Source organism: Nesoenas mayeri (genome assembly GCF_963082525.1).
Source record: "Nesoenas mayeri genome assembly, chromosome: 3".
NCBI classification, from domain to species: domain Eukaryota; kingdom Metazoa; phylum Chordata; class Aves; order Columbiformes; family Columbidae; genus Nesoenas; species Nesoenas mayeri.
This window is the reverse complement of record NC_137544.1, coordinates 67,844,696-67,863,839: the sequence shown is the minus strand read 5'-3', so window position 1 is coordinate 67,863,839 and position 19,144 is coordinate 67,844,696. Positions and strand designations below refer to the sequence as shown.

Below are 19,144 nucleotides of genomic sequence, written 5' to 3'. Positions count from 1 at the left end.
AAATTGCTTGTGAATGCTACCATTTAAATCAATGTCTTGCCAGTCCCTTATCCAAGTTATTTTTAATAGTAGAAGTTTAGCATAGTGGTATCAAGTGATTCTTCTTCTTTAATCATAATGGTAATTTTGTAATTATTGTATTTAAAAATCTGTTGGGATTTGAAACTGTGAAATGGTAAAGTAGTCACAAAGCTGCTAGGAGAATAAATTGGACCATGTCTAGAAAGTGATGTGAAAATGAAGAACATGTGATAGTACTGTGGGCATCCATCAGTGCCTTCTGCTCCCTGTTCAGTTCCATGACCACTTAATTCCTCTCTCACAGAAGTGAGAGAGCTTGCCATGTGTCCTGGAGATGCTCTAGTAGTGCTCTCCCTCACCATGTCCAGTGAGCTGGCTGCTCTGTAGCCTGCATCCATAGTTTGACAGGGCTGCAGGGCTGTCTTTTGAGACTACTTACTTGATGATTCCAAGTCTTCAGCAAAAATCTTTATCTTGCGATTTCAGTTACTATGTTTTTATATTGCACATCAGCACAGCTGCAACTCTTAACTATAGTGTGACTAGTGGCTGCCCCAAGTAAAGGAGCCTATTTATGCAAATGTCTCTAAATTGAACAAAACCAAACAGAAGCTCAAGCAGCTTTGTCATTTTGTTGTCCCGGAAAGTGGGATTGTTGTCCTGTGTGCAGATACCAATTCACACACAGAGTTGAGGTATTTGCTATATCTATGATTCTGCCCAGAAAAGGGTGCTGATCAATCCTTTGCAAAGCTAGCACACCAGAGGCAGGCTAAGTTACATATTTATACATTTTAGCTTTTAGCCACTCCTGACAACTTATTTATACATACTTGAAGTTCCTTGGTCTAAACTTTGCTGGCTCCCATGTAGAAGTACAGTCCACCTTTATTCTTGTATGCATGCTCAGTGAATAGTGGGCTTTTCCAAGTATGGGGTGTGTATTGAGTCTGAGGTTGTGGTCTCCCCGTGCTGCCTTTACTTTTCACCTAGTTCCTGTACCCTTTGTTTAGGATGATCTAGGCAATCATCCATCCTTTGGCCACTGAAGCTTTGAATTCCTCATTTATCTATTTTTTTATCCTTCGGGGAGAGTTAAATTTCAACGAAAGATTCAACCAAGTGAGCATCTCCACAAAATACAAATCCTAAGGTCTAGACAATAAATCATTACATTTCCAGTCAAATAGTAGCAAAAGCAATTCAAATTACTTATTCAGCTGCCCTGTTTCCCCAAAAATACAGCAGGGTCTTATATTAATATTTGCTCCAAAACTTATACTTTTTACTTGTATAGCTGCCTGGACACTACTTAAATTGACTTTTTTAATGAACTGTAATTAGGGCTTATTTTTGGAGTGGAGCTTATATTTCAAGCATCCTGAAAAATCATGCTAGAGCTTATTTTCGGGGTAGATCTTATTTTCGGGAGAACAGGGTATGTCAACGTTCAAGATCTGAGACATGATTTTCAGTAGCTTCTGAACACGTGTGACTCAGAACCTAGGCTGAATCCCAGTAAAGCCTTGCAGTAACACTGTACAAAAATAGTTTGGCATAGTTCCTCCTTTTGAAGAAACTCTGGAAGACAAAATATGATGTGTGAATGAAAGAACAAGCAGGAATTGCAGCAGATGGTGGTTCTACTTGCTGAAGATGTGGAAAGTTGATTCTTTTTGATGTGCCTTTTTTTCTTCTGCTACTCAGAAAACCTCCCCAACCAAATTTGAGTGCTTTTAATGTTGGGGTAACTGAAGAAATCATGATGAGTTAAACATTATGTTCCAACCAGAGTTTTGCTTAAACACTTTGTGAAACAAAATTAACCTTTTTAAAATATTTTGTTATTGCTATTTTTTTATTATTTCCACAGTGCTATGAACATGTGCATAGTCTGTGAAACTGAAACCAGTGTATATGATTCAGCAGTTTAATGGGTGGATGAATGAATGGCTGTGCGGAACTTTAAATGATTGTTTAGTTTATTTAATGAAATACTTTTTTTTATATAAGGTGATTATTGCTTTGAGCAGTGTTGTCTGCTCATTGGTATGGTAACGGTATATACCTACCTTTAATGAAATAGACTCCTTAAATTGCATTAATTTGATTGCATCTTCTGTTACTTCTTTATAGCTTTAAAAAGCTGTGGTTTAAAATGCTGACTTCATAGTTTCTAAATTAGGTCTCCTCGTGCTATTTTCTTTACAAGTAGTAAACAGTGATAAAAATTAGAAGCTGAGCTAGTGGGTTTGCACCATAGTTTAGGGATAAAATGGCATACAGTCCAGCTTCTGTGATAAATATAACTAATGTTTGCCAGCAGTATTGCTTGTAGTACTTGGTTTCAGTTTCATTTGATGTCTCCTGCTATGACCAGAACACTGTTCCGATCCAAATAGCAATAAAAATCAAAATCCTGATGCTTATCTAGCATATATATAGTGCTCTGTATTGCAGCCATCTCACTGAAATCCTCTTCATACTACGTGTTCTACAACGGTTGGGCTGCATACAATGCAAGGAAACGTTTGTTGTTAATTTCTGGGAGTCGTTGTAGATTGATTGGGTTCTTGAAAAATGCTTTCACAGATTACAGCTAAATTTTGCATGGTCATCTGTTATGTTATATGACTTTCTCATTGTACTTGCTTGTTGTCTGTAACTGATTTGTGTTGTTATCAGGAATACAACACTTTGTCTTATGGCAGAGATTTTCTTACGAGGAAAATGGAAAAGCAGTCTGTAGCATTGGTTTTGTCTGTGTTTTCCCAAAAGAAAACTCACTTTCATCTTTATCTGATGTTGCCATGTCGAGGATAATAAAGTAGATAAAATGAGACTTTATGTATTGCAGCTCTACTGGTACACCAGAAGTCCAGGATGGAGCGACTTCAACGAGAACTTGAGGTTCAAAAGAAAAAGTTGGATAAACTAAAATCAGAGGTCAATGAAATGGAGAATAATCTAACACGAAGGCGCCTGAAAAGATCGAATTCTGTTTCCCAAATTCCATCAGTAAGTTGAAATGTCTGTAGGCTATAAACCTAAACCACAAGTGTGGTCTGTCACAATAAACTGAAAGGAACAATTACTCATATATTGACAATATACTAGTGGCAGGCAGTAAAGGTAGAATTAAACTGGTAGACAGTATAGTTTAAAGACTAAATATGCGCTGTTTAACCGCAACCTTTCAGTTTGTTAACTGCTTTGTGAAGTGTTGCTTTTAAAGGCAGCCACCGAACTTGACCTGGTCGTCCTTCAAGATGTTCTTAAAGGCATGATCACCTAACGTTTCAGACTACAACTTAACACTCAGACTGCTTTCCACACAAAATATTTTTTAGTCTTCATGCAAATATCAATCTCAAAGAAACTGATTAATGCACCAGATTTCAGTGCCAGAAGATCAGCTGTTGGTCAACCATAGATCTGGTGTCCTGACCACAGTCTGGAGTTGTTCAGTCAACCCTGAAGTCTGGTCAGAGAGGGAAGAATTCAGTGGGTCTGAAAGCTTTTTGTAAGATTATGCTTGGATTAGAAGAAAGGTCATTGTAAGGGAAGATTCTTTTACCTTCATTTCTAAAATAAATAAATGCTGTCTATCTCTGTATGAATGATAACTGATAATAAAATGGGAAAACTTAGTCTAACAGGCAGATTTAATTTTTCAGCTGGAAGAAATGCAACAGTTAAGAAGTTGTAACAGACAGCTGCAGATAGACATAGATTGCCTTACTAAAGAGATTGACCTTTTTCAAGCAAGAGGTACAGTATGTCTTTGTACATCAGCAACTCTAAATGTCTGATTTTTTAAACTTTTTTCTCACTGTCTGCATGTGTCAAAAGCTCTGTGTTATACATGATGGGTAATATGCACTTTGCAAAATCGTCACATTAGTTTGAAACCACGGAAGTAATTGTCTTCTAAGCATGTTGTTGTTGCCTTTATGATTTTCCTAATCCCACGGTCATTTCTATCTCATACTTAGTTCAGAAGAGAGAAACTTGTGATGCCGTTTACTTAATAAATGCTGGGGAGGCGGGAGAGGTTGTGGATATCTGGTTGAATATCTAAAAAGGGAGAGAAGTTTTCTGAATGATACTGCCATGCAGATGTGTCCATCTCTCTCTCTTCTGCTTGTATTCAGCCTCCCAAGTTAGCAAATACAAAGTACAGTTGGAACTTCCAGTATGCTCTTCTCCTTCCACTTCCCTTGTCTGCAGGGACACAGCCTTGGGTCACGAGGTGAAATTGAGACAGCTGAGCCAATTCAGGAGCTGCCAACAGGAGGTCCCTTGCTCCTCCTGCTTCACTCTCTTGCTGCTTACTGTGCTCTGACTCTGTATTGGCTTTTTAGACCCTTTGCAGAACAGATTCTGCTCACTAACCAAGCAAAAAAATGTTGCATTGCTGGAAGAGCTTGCTACAGCTGATGTGAGGGAGAGGCATGGGAAGGGAGAACTGAGGTAGCGAGAGGGAAGGGACCAACACTTTCCACTTTGATCAGCAGCAAGCTGTTAGATCACTTAAGTCAAGTGGAGGATCTTCTTCAGACAATGTACCTGCAGATAAGGAGAATGTAGACAGGTGTGCTGAGTGTAGTGCTGCACTAAAAACTTGACCTTAAATACAATATTCAAGTTGCATGTGATTTTATCTGTTACAGTATATTTGTGTCAGGAGTTCCTTTAAGTATTAAATCTAAGCATATATGATATTGTGTATAGTAGATAGCACATCTCTTTCAGTATAGTTACAATTTAGAAAAAGTCTCAGGTAAAATTTACTAATAAAATGCTATTAAATATTTAAGAGTGGCAGAAAAAATATATTTAAGGAGTTGGACTGCTGGATTCTGTTTCTGACCTTACATTGCATATTCTGGGCAGTAAGTTTCTTTAAGTGTATCATTGACATCACTAATATCTCACTTGGGTCTCTATTGACACCTTGATATAAAGGTTGATAAGTGAATAACAGGGACTGTTTCAGAATTGCTGCCAAAAAAATCCTGATATGCTTTCCTATCCAAGTTTATTTTTAAAACTGCGGCACTTTCTCTTTTTTATTTTTAGGACCACATTTTAATCCCAGCGCTATTCATAATTTTTACGATAATATTGGATTTCTTGGTCCGGTGCCACCAAAACCCAAAGGTACTGTATTGGTAAAATTTGAATTTAACACTAATACCTGGTTTGCATCTAATATCAAGTTCTATGAATCTAGTTTAAATGTTGATTATGAAATAGATTACTTCAAAAGCATATAAATCTTTCATTTTATTTGTATTGGCAGTAAATACGCTTCCGCTTGCTCGTTTCCTCTCTATTCATACATTCAGGAAAGAGAAGCATATCAAATGGGGCATGTTTAAAGGTGGATAATATGTCAGGGGGTATGGAAGTAAATGGAAGCATTCATTTTTTTTTAAATGAGCGTGAGACACATCGCTTAGTGATGACTGAAACTTGCTTACATGACTTCATCATCGTCCTTGCTAAAGAGTGGATTTATTTGCACGTTACAATGACTCAGTTTGGTTACACTGCCTGAACTTCCTGCCTACTCTAGGAATTTGCTTGACAATTTACATAAAAGCATTCTCTAACTATTGTTAAATATATTTTTAGATAGTTGAAGAGGAAAGGAATGTTGCCCAATAGGGCAGTCAGTATTGCAGAATTTATTAGTTGGTCTTGATCATTCTACTCGTCATTAAGTTTCTTATCCTAATGGGATGTCAAACAAAACAGAATAGTTACCTTTTGTCTGTTACATAAAGCAGAGGATGAAATTAACTTGTTTGCAACAGCATCATGCTCTGAGCTGTAGTCAGACCACCAAATGAAACAGATAACCCACTAATGTTCTATGCAGTCTTTCTCTCCAGGAAGTTCTTCACATATATGTGTGTGATTAGGCCTTGTAGTATACAGTAAATGTTGTTACAGAATCTCATTTTATGGATTTCTGATCATTCAGTACTTCAAAATAGTCTAGATAAACTGCATTTTTTCTTGTCCTCTAAATAGTTTGTAACTCCTGCAAGCTGATACAGTTGTTTATGCTTTAGAAGATTTTTTTATCCTTCATTATCCAAGCTGTTAGTGAAAATACTGAGTTAAAGTTAAATCCATATGCAGTCCTATTAGACACATTTTACAGCTGAACCATGAAGAGATTTTCTGAAGTTCTCTCAATTACTTACTTCCCTTTACAGCAAATAAAAAATAACCTATCAAAGAAGAAAATTAAAATTTAATTTTCTGTGACTAGTTTTTAATGTTTGCATTAACTCATCTTCTAGGAACTCACAACTTTAGATGTTTAATAATTTGGTACAACCTCTCTTGAAAATGCAAAGTGAGCCCTGACTGGTTTGTAAATGTCTAAAGTAACTCTTATTCTCTCTTTCTTTTCTTCTTTTTTAAAAACTATCACTGCTGTATCTTCATCCTTTATTTACTTTAATTTTTAGTTAATTTTATTTAAAGTTTCAATTTAACTGTAATGTAGCTGTGACTTAAACCGGAATTACCACTGTTCACAAAAGAATGAAAAATAAGGTTTTTTGCTGTTGTGGTCAGTAGCATTGTGCTTCCTGAAGCTGTCACTGTCATTTTGCAGCAGTTGCAGTGGGCTAATTGCTAATGAAGTGCTCTCTAGTTGAAATAATTGGCTAAAAGACCTTTCTGCAGTTGCCTAAACCAGGAACCCATAACTTCAGAAGTCACTCTTCTCTCTTTTCATCTTTTTCTTCTCTTTTCATCTTTTCTCTTTTAAAACAGTTGAAGGTTGTTGTCTTAACATGTCATGCAAAAAGATACACTTGTGTGCTAGGGAGGATTTCTGTATAGCGGTACAGAGCTAGGCAGTGATTTTTCTTTAGTGTATCTGACTGATTTGGTTTGAGGAAGAACTGATGTTACTCATTCTAGGGTCAGAATGTTAAATATGTCAAAAAGTTAGAGAGTGCTTATTTTTTGTCATAATGAATTTTATACTGCTCCGTAGAACTCAGATTTCTAAATTTTATGCATGTTTGCTGTACTGGTTGATTTCCAAATTATATCTCCTTTTCATGCAACAACTTTGAACTGAGAGCCAAAGGGAAGAAAGCAGAGTGGAGGGATGGGAAACTTGCTTTTTATAGTTTCACCTTGTGCCATTTGGCTGACTTACAACCAAGCTGTAGTCAAGGGGGTGGTAAAAAGCTGCCTCTGTCACTTGTAGTAACTGTGCTGTTCTCAGAGGAGCAAGATAGTTCTCTGTTACTGAAAAAAAATAATCTCAAAATTCTTTCCATGCTGCTCTTGGTTAGTAACTACTTATCTTATCTCTTTCATGTCACAGATCAGAGGTCCATTGTGAAAACACCAAAGACTGTTCCAGACACAGATGAAGATGAGGGAGCTCAGTGGAGTTGTACTGCCTGTACTTTTTTAAATCATCCGGCCTTAAATCGCTGTGAACAGTGTGAAATGCCCAGGCATTTCTGAGCCAACAGGCCGGGTACCTTTTGTAAAACTATAGCAAACATACAAGAAACTGTCCAATCATTGGGGGGCAAAAAAAGCATTTATCTGTAGGATTTTGCAAAATTGAAGATGTGACGAGACGGTATTTTGCTAATGTCAAATGTCAGCCCACAGAGCTAGTAATACCTCAGTGTTGTGTCACAGGCAGTTGAACTCATCAGCTGAAAGGTAATCTGCTGAAAGACTCAGTTGTCAGCTGCCTTAACCATGTACAGTATTACCAGTATCCCAGTAACACACACCATGTTCAGTGCTTGGGTGTTGCCCATCTTCCTCTCTGCCCCGATGTCACTACTGAATTTTGACAGGGGAAAGGAATAGAGTGCTAGCGTTTTTGTTTTCAGAGCTTTCAGTGAAACACTACATGCACAGAGGAGATCTAAAAGGAACAAGGTTTGACTGTTTAAACTGTTTGCTGCCACACAGTGCCTTCGATAAAGGGAAGAACTTCACAAATCAGTGGTACTCTTTGCCTTGTCTTCCCTGAAAACATCTCTGTGAAGCCAGAAATCAATACAATCATGTCTAAAGATGAAAAGGAAAAACTGCATGCGTTGTCTGTACAATACACACAGTGAAATACCCCAGAGCTTTTCCTACTGTACATAGCTCTAGAGCCTGCTTTAAGTGATTTCTTTTCTTCACCTTTATTATTTTCTTGTACTTCTGTATGTATAGTGTAATAGTCTTTTTGTTAACTTTCTTTTTTTCCCTTTAAGTGATTAAGCACGATCATGTCCCTTTTTTTAAGCTTTTATCTGAGAGAAGCAATGCCTTAAAATAAGAGCATTAATAAGAAACTATGCACAAAATAGCTTTCCTCTGCTCATTCTGTACATTGCTCTTTTAAATGCTGATGATCTGTGAAGACCTGCAGATGCAGCATGGTAAAAATGCAGGAAAAGTTGGAAGAGTTATGCATATAGTTCACTCTGTACACTGAGTTTTACGGTGGGTGACACAAGGTAGCGTTTTGTCTGGCGTGAGGAAACTTTGTACTAAGAAACTTTCCACCCACCAACAGATCAGCATCCGATTTAAGCTTGCTTCATCTGCTGGGTATCTTGCAGACTCCTGAAGAGAGATTCATTGGGGAAATACATACAGTGCCAAAATCAGCAGCAGCATCGTACAGCTTTGTTCAAGGACTTTAAATGCTTTCCTGTTTTGGCAGCCAGTTTCTAAACCTGACTTTGTGGTGAAGTCTCATATTTATAGAAAACAAGGATAGCAATATTTAGGACAACTGAAATAAAGGCTGGAAAAGAGAAATCAAACAGACTTGAACACTGAAGCAACCTCAAGCATCTCTTTATTTTGATGATCTATGTTTTTTAAGGAAAATATTCACATGATCGGGGATGTATGTAACCGAGATCAAGAAAATGGAATTCCAGTACAGTATGCATGAAAGACGGCACGCAAAGAATTATGTAGCAGCACTTAGCGTGAGGCTGGAGGGAGTGCTCATCATGTAGCAAGAGAAAAAGTAACTGTCACCCACTGTAAACATTTGCCAGTGGACACTTTTATTAGGAGTTTTACAAGTGATCTATGTGAATGCACAGAGGCCTTTGTTTTGAAGGCTATGCATTTTTTTTATGTGGGAAGAAAATGCCAGTCCCAGGTAATTAGGCAGTAGACCCAAAGCACTTGCATTCAATGCATTTTGTTTATAAAATGAGGCCTTGTTTTTCAGCTTCATCTGCAGTTCTATGTGAAGATTGACAAATCAGTTTTTACCTGTTTATTAATAAAACCTAATTTGGATATCTTGAGTTGATGGTTTTGTGATTTAGCTGGGTAAACTGTCTTTGTAACAGATAAGTTATTTATAAAAAATAAAAAAAATTATATTCTAATGTTTGGTTTTGTGATTTGTTTGCTTTTTCCATGCTGTGGAGCAACAAAATACTCAATGGAACAATAAGTATTAAGAGTATTAAAAGTAGGCTAATTTCTTATGACCAGAGATTTTATTTAAGCCTTTGTTGTGTTGAATCTCATATCTTTTCTCCCATGCATTATTCTGTTAATACTAAGTCAGTGAGTGTAAGGAATATATCCTGTGAAGTTGCACTGGCAGTATTGTGTCCTGACCTAAGAACCATTCAGTTATTCATAGAGTAAGCTAGACACAGGCCCTTTTTACGCTGTGCTTTTTTAAAAAATGTTTTTCTAATTCCGAACAGGAAACCACTCTGTCCAAGGTAATAGATGAAATAGTTTGTTTATTGTTAGTAGAAGCACAGTTTAAGGATTAATATGGTTAAACTGTATTTTGGTGCTATGTGTATTATCATGGTATGAGATGTGGAATGTTCCTGACATGTCTTTCTCTCTGGGACACTCTGTCTGGACAGGCATTGGAGATGTGAGTTGGGCTTTCCTGAGGCACAGTGGTGCCGTGTAAAAGCCCTTCAGGAGTCATCTATATACAGTTTATAACAACGGATCCAGGAAAAAAAAATCCTTAACACAGACTAACCAACTGGAGTGCCGTAATCTGTGGTATGAAAAATAGTGTTTGGAGTGAGGAGGGCAGCTGTATTTAAAGAAAAAACAAACAACAAATCAGCTATAGGATGGAAAAAGCATGTTTTTGGAAATAAGTAAAATGGAATTCTGCTCTAATCTTTTCCCTGCATTTATGTGTTTATTTTCTAGAGGAATAAAAGTAGTAGTTACATCCTGGCCCCAGCTAGCTTTGCAGAACCATCAACACACTAGTGTGAGTGTGCAGGGAAGGATTTTCAGTAACTGATCCTGGAATAGTGGGACAAGAGAAATGACATCTCCAGTGTTTTCTGATCCACAGACTTTTACCTTCAGGGGTTTTATGTTATTCTGCTATTTTAAGTCGTCTACATCATTAGCTCTTCCTTCAAGTTGTTGCCAGTATGTTGGTGTATTGCTACTGTACGCTTTTAAGAGTTTGAATTTTGAAGGATGAAGTTGAACTGAATTTCACTGCTGAATTTTTTTTTTTCCCCCCTCAGAAGAGAAATATAAAATAAATGAAACATTTGCAGTAAGGTTAAACTTGGTATTGTGAACATCAGTAGTTTATCTTGGATGCCAGTTTTTTACTTTTCTGTACTGTGTTTGCAAAGGAAAAAAAAATGTTCCTTTAGCAGGAAGGGAGAAGTATATTTCTTGGCTTTTAGAGGTGCTCCTGTTTATTTTTTGTGAACAAGTGACGAATATTTCACGTATTCAAGGTTCAGAGTAGGGATACCTTTAGAAACACAGGCAGCAAGCTGAAGCAAAGAGCGGGTAACCAGGCTGTTGTGTCACATCAGCTCTATGGAACTCATACACATTGCCACCTTTCGTGATAAATTAAAAAAACCTTTTGTCTTCTGCTGTCTCCAATCAGGAGAGCTATTCAGTTTCCCAGGAATATGGTTATGTGTGGCACCCCTGAAATTCAGATTAATTGTAAAATTTGAAACCTTCAGTCTCAAGCTAATGATAGGTGTTAAAACTGCATGGTCTGTATATGTACCTGTGTGTGTATTTGTTTTATTTGTATGGGCTTAATCAGTTTTATGATCTTGAAATATCTACCTTCAGCATATGTTATAGATGCCCAGGGAGAATACTTTTTTTGTTTTAAGGGAAATATCCGTAGCAGTACTGCATTTCTTCAATCAAATTCCTCTGCCTTGAATGTATGTTGCAGCCTGGACACAAACTGAAGGAAGATTTAATTAAAGGTGTTGAACAAGCATTGAAGAAAAAAACCAAAAAAACCCGCAAGTATTTAAATCTACTGAGTATTTACTCTTTTCAATAATATTACTTTGTTATTCTAAAATGAGAGGATTGCTGCAAACAGTGGCAGAAACTTTTCAATACAGTTAATTAACAGCATCTGTAGTATAGCTTGATGCGTCTCTATAGCTGTAGCGTCAGGCTCCTTGATGAGCTTAAGTGCTATGCAAACAGTTTGGAATACTGATGAACATTGATGTGATCAGGCTAAATATCAAATTTTTTCCTTTTTTATACAATTCTCAATAGTTTTGGGGTTATTTTTGTTTGTGCAGTTCTGTATCAGTGATATGCTTACCTGCTGCAGTAGAGCTTCTTGAGCAGTACTACCTTCAGAGGCGGCGCTGGTAGAACTTGTGGAAGTGCTGCTTCAGTTGGACTTTGGTCATGGTGATTCCCAGCCGTGTGACTTGATCTAGTTATGCTTTCATCAAATATGCAGATATTTTTAATATTTAAACAAAATGTAACAATCTCTGGCCAATACAATACTGCTGCAGACATGAGCTTAGCTGACCATTTCTACCAGTGTCTTCACTGACCTAATTTGCACATAATCTGTGTGTAGTTATAGGAGACTTCAAGCTAAAATGTTTATCTATATGGATTCAAACTATTATTTGCAAGTTTATTTAAAATGAGTTAAAAAACTATCATACTACATGTGAGTGCAGATTTTGTGGGAGAGTAGCATATCAATTTGGATACTACTCAAATGAGCAATTTGAAATGCTTGTATAAATCTAATTCCATTTTTTGTTATTGATGTGCAATATGTTATGCCTTTAAATTCTGTGATTGCATGCTGGTTTTCCACACCATTTACAGGAGCTACAGTTTGATGTAGTTGATTTGGTAATGAATGGAGGAATGTGTATTAGGCATTTTTAATATGATTTTGTCTTAGTAGATATTCAGCAGACCACATCCAACCTGTGACTGATAAGCTTTGCCTAAATTGAGGTTCCTGTTGCAAGTGATGGAGAGTCAGGGCTGAGAAAAAGAGTGGTGGAGACAGAGGAAATGGACTAAGCAATGTTGCATCCTTTATCCTTCGTATGCAGAAGCAAACGATGGTGCTTTTCTTGCACCTCGCTGTAACACACAAGTAAAACTGGCAAACTTCAGACCTCGAGCTGAAAAGGCTGTAAATGTCAGAGACAGGAACTTGGAATGAGGCACCCATAGCATGCCTGGCCAGGAGGGCTTGTGCACTTGGTCTGCAGTGGTGATGCCTTAGAAGTCTGTACAAGTAAATGGATTTGTCACATCATGTAGCTGGTCATCGGGGGGACTCACTGCTTTTGTGGTGGTTGATGTGTTCCTATCCCATGATTTCTTTGCAGACTTGTACAATACAATGTGAACTGAGGTCAGCTGAAGAACAGCGAGGCTGGGGAACGGCACCATAAGAGTTCATCTGCATTTTGGCAGGGAAGGATGGCTGGCTTGTCAGGCTGGCTTCCAAGGCAGCGTGAGGTATGCTTAGTGTAGGAGGTACCCAAAAACATTTCAACACACAATTCCTTTCCTGGGGCAAGAGAGAGTGCAGGTGTCACCGCTGCTCATGTGACAGCCGCGTCTCCATCGCATGCTGGTGTCTGATGCTTGGCACATCTAGTCGTGTGCCGAGGAAAGGTTCCCCAGGTCCTCCTGAGGAAAGGACAGTGGGAAGTGGTAACACATCCGCTTGCCCACAGCAGAGTGGAGCCTACAGGTGAAATGGATTCTGCTGCTACAGTTTCAGTGGTTGGACGCTTATTCTTTAAAATAGACATCTTATAGTCTCAAAAGGAAGGCTGACATATCGGTTGCTCTTTGCTATCATGCTACAATAATAAACCCTTAAAAATGTGGTGGTTTTCGAAATAAGTAGTAAGCCTAGAATTGAGCTTGAAGCAGGTTAGTGAATATTCATAGCTCTTCTGATGTGACAGGAAATACGCGTATCAGATGAGCAGGTGAATGCTTGTTTGGAGTGAAAACTTGATTAGGAAGATGATCAGCCCAGGTACTTCAAATAAAGGTTTGACTTTTTAGTGGCTTTGTGTTAATCCAAGATTATAAGCAAAACAAATGTTTGTATTCATAGAATGTCTCTTATCAGCTGATATATTTAAAAAAAATAGTTCATTTCAAAACACCACTCATGGTAGTGACTCCATACTTCATAGTTAGCTGTAAACTGTTAAGTTGGGGAGCACTTCTTCGGGTATTTGTTATTTTTAGTATTTGACATTTCCCATGTTGTATCCTGGGTAGAACATAACTGGACTAACACATTTGTTTTTTACAAAATCTTTTCCTAATATGTGAAAGTCTTCAGCATTCACTTTCTTGGCCTTGCCTTTGTTTTTGTTTTGTGTTAGTCAAGTTTCCAGAATGACTTACTTAGTGCCTTCCAGTGTTTTAATGGAGACTTGCCGTCACCAAGCCTGGGGAGCTGCTGTTCAGAGGTGCACGCAGAAGATACCCGGGTGTGTTACGCCACTCACAAGGCCCTTGTCCGAAACTAAGTTTGTCTGGAGGGGACTTGTTAGTTGGAGAGGGCAGGGAAATCAAATCAAGAAAGTTGTAAGAACCAGCTTCTTAATGCAGCAATTGAAGCAGAAGCAGCAAGTTCAGTGCTCCTTTCTCCTGGAAGATTTATGGCAGCGCTTTAGGGTATGTACACTTCCTTGTGTACAAGCTGCAAATACATCCTAACTGTAAGTGATGTTTTCACACAGTCTTTATGTTGCGATAGTATTTTTTTATGCTAATGGGAGTGGAACAGGGCAGAGAAATAATCAAAGGATCACAAAAGATGCTAAAAAAAACTTGTGAAGATACCACAGGTGCAAAACCAGCACAGCGATCTGAGGCCAAGCATTTATCTCAGCAATACTATGTCACTAGCTCACTTTCCAAAAGATGCTCTGCTCTGGTGACGTGGCAGCTCTGCTCTGAGCAGCGTGCAGAATGTTAATCCAAGATCTTGCTATTCCCTGTGCCTTCATTCACCTCTCTCCCGATCCCTGCCTCTGTCTTTCTTTGTAGCTTTCGTTTTTCCCTTCTCTAATTAGAGACTCGAACAACTACTCAAGACAAGTTTCCTGTGTTTTGTTGCAGCTGTCTGGTAGCTACAGTGAAAATTTAAGATTAAAACCAGGATGTCTTTTGTTTTCTTTCATGATCATTTTCCTTCCCTCTGTGTTTTTGGGCCAGAAATCAAATTTAAATATGACTCAAGGAAGTAAAGTACTGTCTTCCAACAGTACTGGTTTTTTGTCTGCTAGAATAATTTTTTGGTAGCCAAGCTACAGATTAAAATTACCATCATAGAGAGGAGATTGGATGCCATCGTGGGGTATCCAGCCTAAAGTCTGAATGCAGTTCAATGCCATGTCACAGACTTGCAGGGTGGTTTGGAGAAAGTTGCCCGGATCCTTGTCTGTCTGTCCTACGGTGGCAGTGTGACCTTTCTCTTTTTGCAGTGTTTCTTGTGCTGTTCCCCCACAATTCTGAAAGCATTTGGAGGCACATACCTGTCTTTATTGCTTCATGTCTTTTCTCCATGTTTGTGGATTTTGAGATTTTCAAGAAGTGGAGTTCATAGTGTGCCAGTGCAACTGAGCTCCTGCTGTACTTCACTTTAAAAAAAATTTAAAAAAATTTAAAATATATATTAAAAAAAAAAAATTGAAAAGGCAGCTTAACTCTTGGCATTAAAAAGCCTTCCTAATCCTTGCCACAGGTGCCTTGAACATGAGAAATAATGTCACATTAGTGTTTCTTGAACTGAATGACATAATGAACGCTTTCCCTCTTTGATAATGATTATGAACCTGTTCTTTTCTGCTGAGCTTGATACTTTTACATTAAATCACTTGGGCTTTTCGAACCCCTAAGGACACAAAGTGCTGTGCTGCCCGTGTTCTGACCCTCTGAGCTTCACTTCTGGCCCTGGAACACTGGACCACATGAATCAGAACTGCCAGCTAGCAAGGGCTGAGAGGAAATCTCCTTTTGGGAATGGGTCCTGCAGCTGCCCCACGAGGTCCTACCAGGGAGTACTTTTCTGCCAGCCCCACCACGCTGCCCATCAAGCTCTGTGCTTCAAACTTATCCATAGTTTTGCTCTGTAAAACAGACTTTACCATTTTTCAAGGCAAATGTGATGTGTTTTGCTTTTCAGTGCTTCCTGAAGCAACAGTAGAGTTCGGTGATGGAGAGAAATAATTTATTATTCCCTTGATTTATAATTAAACCCAATATAACTGTCAGGCATATCCGTGCCATGTGATGCTGTGCTCAGATACCTCCTTCCCACTTCAAGAGCCCAGCCGTGTTCAAAGAGGATACAAGGTAAGTAACATGCAAAAGTATGTCTTACATATAATAGTTTTGTTGAAAAATTATCATCCATCTCCTGGTTTATTGCTTCACATTAGTTTTCATTTTCCTTTACTTACTTGATACTCTCCTATCTTTTTATCCCATTATTTTCCTGGACCAATAGCTGTACCCTGCTATCAGGACTGAACCTATTGATTTTTGAGTGCATACGGTGGCCTAGTTCAAAACTTGAGTCAGCATCTAGATCTCTCTCGAACATCAGTCTGTCACCCCATTCCAGCCATGCTCTTCTCTTTAGTTTTTAAAACATTTTTATTAGTTCTAGTTTTAGTACTGCCTCAGGAGGTAGTAGGCTACTATGTGGTGATTTCAACTCACTGTCTTTTAATTTCACATATGAAGTCCATCTTACAAAAACTTTAAGGCAAAATGCATTAGTAATGCTCCAGAACACCCCCCAACTGGAAGTGTCCTCATTACTAGTTTGCAGGGTTGTACTCTGTGATGCTCCCATTCTCTGTGGAGCTATTCATGAGCTACAAATCTGTGTTCTGGCATCAGAACTGTACACCCTCCCTCGGGGTGACAAGGAATGGTTAATCTCAGCATTGCCCATCATTTGGTCACAGCTAGTGCAGAAGGACTGCTACTTCTGAGACCAAAAGGAAGTTGTTATCTGGTGTTGATTAAATTACTTTTTCTAAATTTTTGTTTGTGTGACGCTAGCCAGGTCTCAGAAAGGTGACACAGCTCATTTCACAGCACAATTGCATTCTGCTCTTTCTGCCATAGCCGAATTCTTTTTTCTTATCATTATTTAAGAATAAAACCATTTCGCTCCAAACTCATAAAAGGCCAACAAGTAAAACACACCAGTGAAGTGGTTGTGGACAAAGGCCTGAGGTAGGTGGCATAAACTGGATTGCTCAGAGGGTTGTTCTGTCTGTCGTTAATCACCTGTTAGCAACTCCTGTGTGGTCCTCTACAGCAACAGCCATGGCTCATGTTTGAAAGAGCTTGCTTCCTGTGGTCTTCTCCAACCCGAAGCCCTGCTGTATTGTATTGAGCTACAAAAGCAGCTCCTTACCTGCAATTTCTGTTGGCTGCTTCTGGGTATTGTTTTATTTGGTGGTTTGAGAGGGTGCCTGCCAGCTGTCACGAACAGACACAGCTAGTTCTCTCTGCATGTCCTCAGGCAGTAACGGGAGCCAGCACACTCGCTGACCTCTTCCAGATGATCTTTTTGTCAGCCCTGGGCTGCCCTTTTAGCCCCTTCTGCTCTGGAGCAGGTAGCCCTGGTGCAGTGTTGTGAGGGGTTAAACCATGGCAGGGGCACAGAGAGCTCCCAGACTGCACTTTGCTGTTCTCTCTTGACCTTCCTGCTAGCATATGTGATAGTGCAGAGCTTGAGTGATGCGCACACTGGCTGCTGAGTCAGCCCTGAGCTGGCAATGTTTTATTGTACTCTTAACCCCATGTAGAGCTGTCTGGTCCCTGAGCAGGCAGCAGAGTAGCCCATGTTTCCTGCTTTGTTTAAAATCACATCAAGGCCAGCCTGTGGGAACCTTCACTTTCACCTGTGTGCAGCTTTCAGCACAGATCACCCTCTGCGTCGGATGCCGTACACTGAAGAGCAGCATTCCAGGCAGAGCCACAGCAGCACCCCTGGATTCTAGCAAAAGCCTGTGTGCAGCCTGGGCTGTGGGTCCTTTTGGGTCCCAGCTTTGTTTTGGTGCAAAGTACATATGTTACATATGCACCATAACAGTGTCTGTGTCCTCCAGAAGTTTCCTGATGTATCTGTGCAGTTTAGAATTTAGTAGACTGTACTGCTCGGTAGTTTTTCAGCCTAACTGTTCAACAAGTCATCTATAACTGAGACATCTTTGTTTCCCATTTGTCCTGCAGTCTTTGCTTTCACCATGGCAATCTCTTGAGAGCAATTTTACTGAAAAGGTAAGTGTAAAACTTTCCCATTAATTAGATGTGTGCAAGAAGGATGGGGGTGTCTTTTGTTCTTACAGATTCTTGTACATACAATAAGGTCTGGAAAGCATGTGTAAATTTGTAGCATTATTACTAATGACTGTGGTGCAATTCGGCCTTGAGATGGGACAGAAACTGCATTTTGCAGAACGTAAAAAAGACAATGTTTTGAGCTCTGCTAGGTACCATGGATGCAGTATTTACAGCAGACCCGAATAAATGCAAGCGAGGATGGCACAGCGTCAGGAATCGGCTGCCAGCCTGTGGGCAACCACAGGCTCCATCGGGAGGCTCAGGAAATCCTGCCTCCAAGCCAGTGCTGTTGCTGCGTGGGTGATGTGACAGCTGGACCAGAGGGGCTGATTTGTGCCTCTGACAAGGAGCTGAGAAACAAGGCTGCAAGTAGATTTCGGATAGCTGGGAGCTCAAGCCCCCATGTGCTGTGTTGTACATGCAGCCTCTGCCTGGATAGTGAAGAGTTTTATTTTTGGCTCTACAGAGATGTGAATGCACAACCCAGCTACCTGGCCTTGGGCATGTGTACAGCCGCGGTGACCTCACTCTCAAAAAATGCAAAGAAAAGAAGGCAATAGGAAATTGGGAGTTTGGAATTGCTTTGGAAGAAACTTTCCCACTCCCCCCACAAAATGCTGCCTTACAACTGCATGCATGAAATACTTGCCATGTATCTGCCTAATTCTTGATTGACACATATGCAAGATAATAAACTTAATTAGTTAAAATCCCGTGTGTTCAGATTGACCAATGTTGTGCAAAGTACACTTGGAAAGACTTTAGAGATAACATTTGTAAGGCAATGCCCTCTGGACTCGAAGAGAAAGTGTTTTCCCAATTGATTTCTGTCTAAGGGTTGGCTGTGATACTTATCCAACTGGCAGACCTAGTTTCAGATTTCAGCTTTAAAATATAGTTGGCAGCTCAGCAAATTCATAAAATTGATCCCCATTCACACTTATTTTTGGCTTGCGTTAAGAATGTGCCAACCTGGAACTCTAAACTTGACCCTGGGTGACTTTCCCAGGGCTGCTGCCCCGAAAGGGAAGCCTGGCAGCAGCGCCTGGGCCCCAGCCAAGATAAATCGTCAGCTGCGGATGTCAGGGCAGCAGGAGCTTCAACCACAGGTGAGAGGAAAATAAAAAGATGGAACAAAGGGTAGATTTTGTAAAATTCCCCCTTTCTGAAACCCATTACTCAAGTAATCCTGTGTTTGGCTCTTACTGCTCCATGGTCTGACATGGTGCTGCAGCTCCTAAGACCGCCTGATCAGGCATACACACCTTAAGGGCTGCTTAAACTTAAGACACATGCTAAAGTTACGTCCATGCCTAACAATGCTTCCTTGTATCTCAGCTCCCTGTACGAAGCAGCAGCCAGGTGAAGGTGATGGGATGGTTTTGGTGGTGTATTCAAGCCCTGCCCACAGGTACATGTATTTCTTTCAAGCTGCAGCAGC

General features: G+C 39.5%; 1 protein-coding gene across 4 annotated transcripts in view; it reads left to right on the top strand.

Annotated features, from left to right (window-relative positions):
• The window catches only part of TAB2 (TGF-beta activated kinase 1 (MAP3K7) binding protein 2), a 61,361-nt gene extending 51,939 nt beyond the window's left edge, over window positions 1-9,422 (top strand). For all 4 annotated transcript variants that reach the window (XM_080342166.1, XM_080342167.1, XM_080342169.1 and 1 more), the window contains 4 exons: window positions 2,879-3,039; window positions 3,699-3,792; window positions 5,104-5,184; window positions 7,385-9,422. In XM_080342166.1, the coding sequence (XP_080198292.1) occupies window positions 2,879-3,039; window positions 3,699-3,792; window positions 5,104-5,184; window positions 7,385-7,530 (482 nt within the window). In that variant the 3' untranslated portion in view covers window positions 7,531-9,422. The remainder of the gene's footprint in view (window positions 1-2,878; window positions 3,040-3,698; window positions 3,793-5,103; window positions 5,185-7,384) is intronic.
• Window positions 9,423-19,144: the final 9,722 nt, after the last annotated feature.